This window comes from Semicossyphus pulcher, unplaced genomic scaffold, assembly GCF_022749685.1.
Source record: "Semicossyphus pulcher isolate SPU_LCO1_2020_fin unplaced genomic scaffold, fSemPul1.0.p SCAF_11, whole genome shotgun sequence".
NCBI classification, from domain to species: Eukaryota; Metazoa; Chordata; class Actinopteri; order Labriformes; family Labridae; genus Semicossyphus; species Semicossyphus pulcher.
The window spans coordinates 10950576-10961865 of NW_027211615.1; the positions used below are offsets into that span (position 1 = coordinate 10950576).

The following is an 11290-nucleotide window of genomic DNA, read 5'->3' on the forward strand; positions in this document are numbered from 1 at the left end:
ACCGGGTTCATGAAGAAGACTGTTTATGTACCCATACATTAAAGCTAATCCTGATACATAGCAGGCACATTCTTCTTTCTTTCATCCGGCAATCATCATCTTCTCACCCTCTTTCTCACCATCACTCACACATTTTTCACTTGGCACCCAGTCCCCCCCCTCCTCCTCCTTTTATCGCTGTCCGTGCTTCGGTTGCAGATGTCCCATTTCCTTTTATTGCGGCTCCATCACATTGAGTTAGAAATATTTCGCCTGACATTTGAAGGATACGAGCAGTGGCACGGAAAAGAGAAACATTAAACAAGAGGCTGGGTTAGAGGAGGGAGAGAGGAGGGAGGAGTGGGGATGAAGGTGGCGTAGGATGGAGCGAGGGAGAGGGATTGATGAAGTGTCAGGTGCTGGCAGGTAAATGTTTACAGCAGCGGGAGAAGGAGACTCACATTCCATTCATTCTGCGCTCATTCATCCCTCCTGAAGTTCTCCTTTTCTTTGACAAAGTCGGTTCTTCTGCCATCATTTACATCTCCCGTACAGCTGGAAACATTTAGCGTGTGTGTGTGTGTTTTTAAAATGTTCTGTAATAAAGCAGCATTACGTCATGCCTCCAGAGATGCTGGCAGAGGATAAACACTGGTCTCCCTGGTATCTCTTCTCCTCTTACCTCATTGCACAAAACACACACACTTAGGAAACATGCATTCATATACACACGCCATTCATGATTAAATGCAACTTTTTTATGGATTTGTTCATGTACAGCAGTGGTCACAAGAAACAATACGTCCTGCAGAAAAATCTTAAGAGCATGCAAATGCAAAGCTGGACATTGTCGTAAAACTACCACAAACACACACACATGCTGAAAAACACACACTCTCTAAAAGGGTCATAGGTTCAGTTTGGCCCCAGAGATCTTTTGCTCTGCCAACGTAGCATTGGGAACGGTAACTTAAGCCTGCTCTTTCTCCTCTCTGATTGAACTGCCTTTGACCAGAAAAACAATCCAGACCAAATTGTCTATAAACTGTTGCCCAGGCAGGACGGGTCTGCTTCGTGGAAAACAATATTGTGATTCCCACAAAAACTCCAAAATTCTGGCCCTCTGAGTTTTTGGAACCCAGAAATCTGTTCTGTTTTAGGGAGTAAAAATATACACAGGGAGGAAAACAGAGAGGGAAAAATGCATGCATGTTGTGGATGGCGGTTGGGTTGTTTATATGGGAGGACATAGCATAGCCCCGGAGTCCCTCAGGGCCCATAAGAGCTACGTGTTTGTGAAACAACAGAAACTGCGGAAGAGGAAGGGGGTATGGAAAGAGAAGGAGACTGAGGCAAAATAATGAATTCAGCAAGGACTTCAGTCGGTTGTGAGCCATAAAAAGAAGTAAGTGTAGTAAGACAAAAAAGTCACAATAAAACTTTATGTTAAGGAAATTATCCTGTTCATATTTGACAATGTTAGTGATTTGCGTGCACGTTTGTTTGAACATTTGTGCATCACCATTATGCTGTCATATTAGAACCATGAAATTAAGTTTTCTTGAGACACCAGATGGCTGAAAGTGTGTCTATGTATGAAGGGGGGGGGGGGGGGGGGGGGGGTTGTCCGGATGCAATTTACGGATCAAGTAAAGTTGGATTTTTGAGTCTCAGATAACTGTAATACAATCCTTTTGTTTATTCTGCACGAGCCAATTACTGAGGGGGACTTGTGATCGAGTAGGAATGACATCTCTGCAGTGTACATGGGAGCCCATAATGACACACAACAGAAGTTCCCTCCCTTGTCATGTTTTAATGATGTAGTTGAAAGTTGTCATGAAATAGTACCATTGCTTCCTGGCCTTTGTCTCTTATCATGTGGTTTAAATATATCTCAACCTTGTAACACAAATGTACTAAAGTTTTATTTGTGATGTTTAATTTGTATTTGTAAAATTGCCTTCTAGAAAATTCTAGGCTTAACAGCCTCACAGGTTTACTCCCACACTAGCTGCGAGGCTGTACTCTAAGCTAAATGCTAACTTCACCAAGCTAGCATGCTCACAATGATAATGCTAACATTTTTAACTTCAGCAGATATTCACCATCGTAGTTTTGAGCGTTATCCATGCTAACATTTGCTTATTAACACTTAACATTGTATACAATTTCAGCTTCATATGAAAGCAAGGCAAACAGAGCAGCAACAAGCGCTTGAACACGAGTGTTATCATAGTCGTTACTTGTGCACTCACATCGCTGTGTTAAATAAAACTCTATTTTACATATTAAACTCAACAACTGTCCACAGCCACGCTAGCAGCTCTGTCAGGCAGTATGTAGGCATAGCAGGGCTTTGAGCTGAAAGCTAACTTGCTCACATGCTAACATGCTCATGCGTAACAGTTATCATAATATTCACCATCTTACTGGTAGTTTAGTGTGTGAGTGAACTAACGCTTGCTCATTAGCACACATAGTAAATGTAAGTGAGTACCAACGCTAAAAAAATCAATGAAAAAATAGAAAAGAATGTCTGTCTGACGTAAAACAAAGCCAGTGCTGCAGCAACAAGTGATTCAACAAGGGCGTTATATCATAGTTGGGGCGTTTAATGTGTACTTACATCACTGGGTTGTGAATAAAACTCTTGATCATTAGCAGGGGCTGTCATGTGCAACGGTTCCCCCACAATGAACCTCTGAGGCTTGCACAAGGAAGGATCTCAGAGTTGATCCATAAACAACAACCAACGCTCACACACAAGAACGCACAAACACACATGATCTGACACAGAATGCGCTCCTCAAGCAGCACAGGGGCTCTTTGTATGTGTCATTCATAATCGAGGAGACGCTTGATTATAGACCACTGTCTCTCTTTGCTCTTTTATACCCACCACACAAAAGCTACAGTGGTAACAATGCAGACATCAATGCTAAGTGCTGCTGCACTAATGTGTTCTTGTCTATATTTAGTGAATGAACAATTGAAACAAGAAGATTTGCTTTGTTTCTGTGTTTAGTCACCAAGAGCAACTGTTTACATTGCTGCAGAATCAGTAGAAGTGGGTGTGTATGGATCAGTGTTGTTGGACTTAATGAGAGGTATTCATTGAATGTTGTATTGGTAAAAGGAAAGGAAGAATAGAACAAATCAATTCTGATGACAGTCTTTGTGAGGATAATTGTTTCAAACGGATTTTACCCAAATCACTAAACACAGTGTCTTCTCTTTCTTTTGTTTGTGTTACAGAACTCCATCCGGCACAACCTGTCCCTACACAGTCGTTTCATCCGAGTCCAGAACGAAGGAACAGGGAAGAGTTCCTGGTGGATGATCAACCCAGAGGGAGGGAAGGGTGGAAAGGCTCCTCGACGCCGTGCAGTCTCTATGGACAACAGCAACAAGTACACCAAGTCTGCACGGGGCCGTGCTGCCAAGAAGAAGGCAGCCCTGCAGGCTGCAGCTGCTGCAGCTGGCGAAGGCGGTGGAGACAGCCCCTCAGGTCTCTCCAAGTGGCCTGGAAGCCCAACATCACGCAGTAGCGAGGAGCTCGATGCCTGGACAGACTTCCGCTCCAGAACTAATTCCAATGCCAGCACACTGAGCGGTCGCCTCTCGCCCATTCTGGCTAACCCAGAGCTGGACGAGGTGCCAGATGACGAGCCTCCGCTCTCGCCAATGCTCTACTCCAGCCCTGGCAGAGCGCTGTCTCCCAGCAATGGCACACCAAATGGAAAGGCTATTCCGGCTGAGCTGCCCCGTCTGGCAGACCTGGCAGGTACAATGAACCTGAATGACGGACTCACAGATGATCTGATGGATGAGTTGTTGGATAACATCAACCTGGTGCCAACCCTTTCAGGACAGACTGCTCCAAATGGTTCCTCAGGGTTCAATTTTGGGTCCAAACCCAATGGGCTTAGCTCACCTTCCCCCACCTCCTCTCCATCCCCCAACTCTTCTTCAAATGGTGGAAGCAATGGTTACAGTAACTCCATCTTTGGCCCTCACACGGCTGGCTCCACTCTGCGTCCGTCCCCAATGCAGACCATCCAGGAGAACAAGCAGACCTCCTTCTCCAGCATTAGCTTGTCTCGCTTTGGCAGCCAGACTCTTCAAGACTTGCTAAACTCTGACAGCCACAGCCACAGTGATGTCATGATGACGCAGTCCGACCCGCTGATGTCACAGGCCAGTGCCGCTGCCGTCATTTCCCAGAACTCCCGCCGTGGCCTCATGCTCCGTAATGATCCCGTCATGACCTTTGGGACCACTGGAGGACTTCAGGGCAGCCAAGGGGAGATGATTCAAAGTAACAACCACAACCAGAGCTCTCTGAGGGTGCTAAACGGAGGACTGAACCTTGCCAACGAGGCTAATCTTGCGAATGCCAAGCAGCAGCTCTTGCTCTCACCCTTGGGAGGAAACGGTTCCTCGTCCATGCAGATTGACACGTCCATCTTCTTAAATGGAACTGTTAGCAGCAACGGAGGGATCTGCCAGGACCGTTTCCCCACAGATCTGGATCTGGACATGTTCAACAGCAGTCTGGAGTGTGATATGGACTCCATCATCAGAAACGAGCTGATGGATGCAGATGGCCTGGACTTTAACTTTGACTCTTTGGCCAACATGAACGGAGTTGGCAACTTTACAAACACCAAGCAGACCTCTCAGAGCTGGGTACCTGGCTGAGAGGGTCAGGCCAGAAGGAGCAGAGCAGGTGTGTATGTCTGTCGGTGTAAATCATGTGGCATGTGAGAAATGGTGCACATATTAAGAAGAATTTTTTTCTATCTATTCCTATTTCTATTTGTATTCTGGCTACTTGCTTCCCTTCTGGGGATCAATAAAGTACGATCTTATCTTTATCTTAAATGGGATGGAAACAGATGATCCAACCTTTGACCTCGAAAGCAATTCTGATACCTAAAATCGGGGTACAGCTGATTCCAATTTTAGTGTAACAACTAAACTTCCTTACTATAGGTTGAAATGTTCATGTACCATCATGCTCCCAGTAAAAATATAAACTGTATCATGTGAAAAATACTGTGTTGCTTTGGAATTACTGGTGTTGTTAGCTAGCGTTGGCGTTTTCCCAAACCAAAACCGACCTGCAAAAAAAGCTTCTCCAGTGTTTGTTTCTAACTCCACAAGTTTTAGTAAGATCATTCCTGGTTTCTTTGACCATTCTCATTCACCAACATATAACAGGCCGTTTTGCACTAATGGAAAGTTTAAAAACCATGGCTTCAGAGAACTCTTTATCTCCTGTTCGTGGAGTTAATCTTCATAAATTTTAAGTTTCACGGTAAAAGCCTACCACTGCCTTCAGATCAAAGTGCACTTATTATGAAAGACATGTAGGAAGTACCAGGGCTGTAGCTTTAAGCACATTTGCCTTCTGTTGCAAGAAAAAACAAAGACATAATGATCTCATGTCCTTTATCTCTTCAGGTCTGAAGTACAAGAGAAGATCAGACACACAACATCCTTTTTGCCAAACCTGCCATCAGCACAACGTAAAAAATACAAACCCTGTGTTTACAGAAGAAGACTTCCTCTCGAGAGCTTTACCTTCGCTCCCTCACTGGTGCACCACGAACGATCTGACAGACACTAGAGACGCTGCACATCAGCCCTCGAAGCCTCCTGTGAAACAACAACACAAAGACAGCTATGTCAAACTCACAAATCTTAAATTATGCAATTTTTCCTTTCACACCTGGTCTGTTGATATCAAAGAGACACTGCTCATCAGAAGGGGTTTCAGGTAGAATACAAGGACTAAATTTCAAGCAAAGACTGAAGGAGTGCACGGCGCAGTTGTTCCAGCTGAAGACAAATATAAAAACGAAAGTGTAAAGAGAAAAAATCCAGAAGTGACGGTGGTGTAAATCTGATCTAGTTGTTTCCGCGGATGTGTTATGTTGAAAAAAAATTCCCCTCTGTTGTCACTTAGTGATTTTAAGTGTTAAGTGTTGTTTTTGGATATTCTGTTTTATCATACTTGTTTCTGCAGATGTCTGTACAAAGAGAACTGGTGTATCGTTGGAAGGAAATAATGGAAGGCAGAGTGGCCATGCAAACACACAGACAGACAAACAGACAGACCCACACTTTGTTCCAGTTTGCAAAACTATAGAACCCTTAGAGGTTGAAATGTCTCCTCTTAATGCCATGCACTTCCTGTTTTGTTTTTCTGATTTGCTTGAATTAAACTAAATGCAGCATACTGAGAGGGTTATATTATAATTAGCTGAATATTACAAACATATTTGTTATCTTTTGTGTATATCTAACTGAAAACATGGAAAAAGACTAGAGGAAGAGGAGTCATTTGTACAGTGCAGGGCAGTGTTTAAGTTCAAGAAGAAGCGGGAAAGAGCTTGTCTGTCTTTTCATAGATTTCTTAACTTCCTGTGAGTTCTGTCGAGGTTGTTATCACTGCATATGATGTAGCCAAAATAAATACCTGTGTCCTAGAGTTGTGAACATTTCCACACCATAACAGGTGCTATGTAAACAGTGTTGAATCCCGCCCCGAGAGCAAGCCGTGCATTTTAGTGTTTGTTTTGTTTCCGTTGTTACCCACTACCTGCAGAAGCCCTTGTAGCACGGCGAAGGTTGAACCTGTAAGACGGCAGGTTGGGGGGTCAGGGAGGCGGGGTTTTTAGGCTCATTCCTCTAGAAGCCATTTGTTTCTCGAGTAACACAATAAGCTATCTCTGTATATTGCCAAATTACTTGAAACAGACAGTAGGATATGCTGGCAGCCAAATCACAGCACACACACACACTCGCACACACACATATATGACATAGATAGAAAAAAATAATACCAGGGATCTGTGTTAAGCTCTGCTGTGTTCTTGTCATGAGCTTGTGGGGCTTGTTATGCATATATAGAATCACTCAGGGGGGGGGGAGGGGGGAGGCTTCCTGTTAACGTAATATCAAGTCACATTCTAATGGTATTTTAACATTTCTTGATAAAAACAGTAATGCTTTGTGTTTGTGAACTTGTAACCTGTGAACTTTCGGGCCGTCAAGAAGAAGAAGAGGAGGAGGAAGGAAGATTAACGTCAGGATTAAGACTTCACACGGTCTCTTATTTTTGGTTTTGCTGTCATAGCGTTTTTTCCCCCCCTCTTTGTCGGACTCGTGACACGCATACACACACACACACGCATATCCCCTCATGGACACGCCTGGTGCTCCTGCAGGTGACTTCCTGTATCTACACGTTAATGTGTGTGTTTATCTGTGGAGTTTATTTCTGTTGGATTAATCTCACAAGGACGTGTAATCCCCTCACTCTCCCTCATGGTGCATACAGCACAGCCGACTGTATGCATGTATGTATTTATGCATTATGAATTGTGTGAAATGCATATATACTCGCTGTGTATGTCCTTATATACTCATGTAGTACTTGACCCTTGGATTTTGTGATACCTCTGAAGGTAAAGTTGAAGAAATAATGAACAAGGTTACACGCCGAATGGAGGGAACACTGTTACCAGCGATTTAATTGTTGAACCAGAGTTTGAAAATGGTGGGAAACACTATTATTGTAGCATCTGGAGACCCTGGTATCCCTTCTCTGTCTGGGGGAGTATATGGAAGTGTACGCCCCACTGTGTATAATAGTGTACAGATGTGTGTATATCACTTTGAGGCCAAGGCAGAGGAGTGTGTGTGCATGGTTGGCTAGAATGATCTACTGTGCTATCTGAGGTTTAGTGCATGACCTAGCTGTCCCCCCCCCCCGCCCCCCTCGACCCTTCTAATGGTGCCGTCCTGCAATGAAAATTGTAAAAGCGAGGAGGACCCCTGTGTCTTTAGCACTAAAACACACACTTTGTATGTTTCTTTTTAAATCAGGGCTTACAGAGCATCACTTGCACCATCCTCCCGTATTAATGGGTTTATTGTTGTTATTAAAAGTGTGTGTACATTGACGCAGGCGCAGGGAAAAGCCTCCTTAACGGACGTTCCTCAGCTTCACACTTGTTTTATTCCACGTGAAGTAAAGTAGAATCACGTCCTGGTGCTCTAAGTTAGCATTTGGCGATAACTCTGACGTTCTTAAAGCGCCATCTGACTGGAATTTCTTACACTTTGTCACGTCTAAAAATTCCATCATACTATCACGTCATTTGACAGGAGGAATCCTGAGCCATCACCCGAACTGCGTAACATTTGAAATCATCCACACTGACTGTGCTGAATATAAGGAGCCCTGACAAGGTGAATCCAGGGGTTATTGATCCTTGATAAACTGCTCATTTCAAATCAAAGAAGGGCGTTCCTTATGTTTAATATATTCAGTGTTAAATGTTTCGGCTACTCGGGGAGTTAGTTTACACCTAGTCAAAGTGGAGCAGGCCTTCCACACAACCACTCAGTGCTACGGCTTCATTCAGGCACAGATTATCTCCTCCTGTGCCCAACACACACACTCACACACACACCTGCAGCACAACTCGTGCAACTTTAAAGCAAAGAGAAGCAAAAAAAAAAAAAAGTGACATACCACTAGATACCTTAATCACCTCTTGGACGTTTCCTTTCATTATCTTATCTCGAATCTTTTCCATCCTTGTTCAGACAACCCAGCCAGCTCCCCTCCATACACCCTCTGAACTTTGACCTCTGACCTTTGCCCTTTATTAATCTTGCTTCTTCTCGACTTGATGTTAGTGGGTATTTTTCCTGTGTATTCCATTTTGAATTGTAATCTAGTTTGTATAAGAAATGGTGCGCATGTAAATAAAGCTTGGTGAGGCTCCACACACTTCCTTTGTCTGTGTTTTCACTTTTTTTTCTTTTTGCAGTTAAAATAAAAAGAACATCAATTTAACCCAGGAAGCAAAAGGCCGCTGTTAACAGCTCATACTGCCTTGAGAGGAATTTTCAGCCCAGCGAGGAAAATGTTAGAGCTTTCGCCTGCCTCACATGTGATGTTAATTCACAAGTTCACTTGCCAACTGTTTTCCAAAACTGTGTGCGCGTCTGTGTGTGTTTGAACACTTGTGCATGAACAAATTTAACCTCACACTCCCTCCAGAAGATAAATCTCTTTCTCATGTCAGTCTGGAGGGAGCAGCAAAACAACTCCATGTTCCTCTCAAGTTCCTGGAAGTACTCTTGCACAATATTTGTTCTGTGTACGGCTGTTTTAAACGAGAGCAGACGTACAGCAAGTCTCTGATACCTCAGGGCGGGGCGCTTTCCTCGATTGTTGCGAAACATTAAGGGAGTAAGGAGAGGGGGAACAGTCAGGGATGAAGGTCACTTGTGTTTCTGTAATTTCCCCCAGGCTCCAACTGTTAACACAGAGCCCCACCAGGCTGTTCTGCTGATACTGTCATGTTCGTCTTGCCTCCGCCCTGCTAAGAGGCCAATAGGTCGCTTTCCCTTCCTGCTGGAGGTCAAGCCCACTATCGTAAAAAGATTATTTCAGATTATCCTGGAAATATAAGAGTGCCTTTTTTGTGTGTGGATACGTTTGTCTACAAATTAACCTGGAAAAAACTTGACAAGTAGCAAATGTTTTAAACATATCTTCTCTGTTTGACATTTACGATGCAAATGCTGGCCCGTACTTAATGTAGTCCCATTATAAAATTTTAGCCACCATAAATGGATCAGATTTCTGTGGTGTAACAGTTTAATATGGGCAAGAAGTAGGAAACTGTAATGGAAACACTTAAGGTGTCAACAATAATAATGCATCACCAAGGCTCCTTTTTCATTTATCTTTAAATAATGCTTCACACAACTTGCTGACATTCAGAGCTCTGATATAATGATGTTTCATGGTTTCTGGGGATTTTGACAACCCAATAAGGAGTTTCCAGAATGTCCTTTACCTACAGTCCAATACGTAGTGACAATATCTTTAAATGTGACCCCAAAACAAGTTGTACTAATGATTTCAGTGTACTTGGCTAATCAAATCTTTCTACCTGATCATTATTACCTCTGCCAATGAGATTATATTCTCCATGGTTATAGAAAACCTACCGGCCCCGATGTACAGGAATAATGCGAAAAGGATGTAGAACGGGTGAAGGAAGACGAACCAGCATAACAACAGAGGGTGTGCTGGCAAATTTGCCTGGACTATAGGTCTTCGTGTCTGCGCTCTCTGAGTGTCCTTCTAGCCACTACTGTTTTTTCAACCAGAGCCTCTTCCAATGTTGGCCCAGTGTACAATTAAAACTTTAAATGTTCAAAGTACTGACTTTCCACCATATAGCTTTCAGTCTTTGTCAGAGTAAAAACCAGTCTGAATAATTTGTGAAACCCAAGCAGGGTTGTCATATACAGTCAAAACCGCGCTGTTTGTCATTGCTGCCAAACCCTGGACACGCATCAGGTAAAGTAGGTCTACCAATGTGGCCCTTTCCTTTGTACTCAAATATACAAAAAAACCCTCAAACAAATAAAGTCCTCTCTGTTTGTTTGGTATCTCAAACCCTCTCTCATGAACAGGGGACATTTTAGAAGGGATAAAAGAATCAGGGGGCAAAAATCCACTCATGTTCATCCAAACAGCCACTGCAATGCTCAGGCCCGACTGCAAACTCCAACATACTCAAACATGCTTAATGACAGTGTGGGCAGGCTCGCCACAACTACAAATACACAACCCACATTTCCATAGCAGTTCCAAGTCAGCTGGTCACCTGACCCACAAAATGTCTGGCCTGGCTGCAGTCACATCAGTCTGCTTAAGGTCACTGGGGTTACTGTGTGGCTGGAAACTCCTCTGAAAATGCCAGTTTTTTCATGTTTTCTTTACTTATTTTAGAACAAATACAACTAGATTCAATTTTAAGCTTTAAAATGAATACTATTGTATAGTTTAAGCATTCCTTAGCTGTTATTTTATACCCAGAAAAAATGCGCCAATCTGTTGTTTGTTTCCTGTTTCTGCTTGTTGTCTCGCTCGCTAGTTTCACATCATGTCATAACTTAATTACCGTGTCTGTTTGTTTGGCTGCTGTCTTCATCTCCACCCACATTTCGCCTTGTTTCATGTCCTGGGCTTTTATTTTGTAAATGTCATCTTTGTTACAATACAGGAAGCAGTTAACCTACGTGTTCGCAGCTGATTGCACTGTACGGCACCTGAAATCAACAGAGCAGATTTCATCATGTTTACAAGCGACCTGGATCTGGGTGTGTATGAATTGTGGTTTACATTATTTATCACACATATCCTCATATCTCCACACCAATTCTTACCTGACAAAAACAGGTTGTATGTGTGCACTCCGTAACAGGT

The 11290-nt window shown here is 43.3% G+C and overlaps 1 protein-coding gene across 2 annotated transcripts in view; it reads left to right on the forward strand.

Moving 5' to 3' along the window:
* The window catches only part of foxo3b (forkhead box O3b), a 48953-nt gene extending 40162 nt beyond the window's left edge, over positions 1–8791 (forward strand). For both annotated transcript variants that reach the window (XM_069685598.1, XM_069685599.1), the window contains exons 3-4: positions 3238–4711; positions 5449–8791. In XM_069685598.1, the coding sequence (XP_069541699.1) occupies positions 3238–4683 (1446 nt within the window). In that variant the 3' untranslated portion in view covers positions 4684–4711; positions 5449–8791. The remainder of the gene's footprint in view (positions 1–3237; positions 4712–5448) is intronic.
* Positions 8792–11290: the final 2499 nt, after the last annotated feature.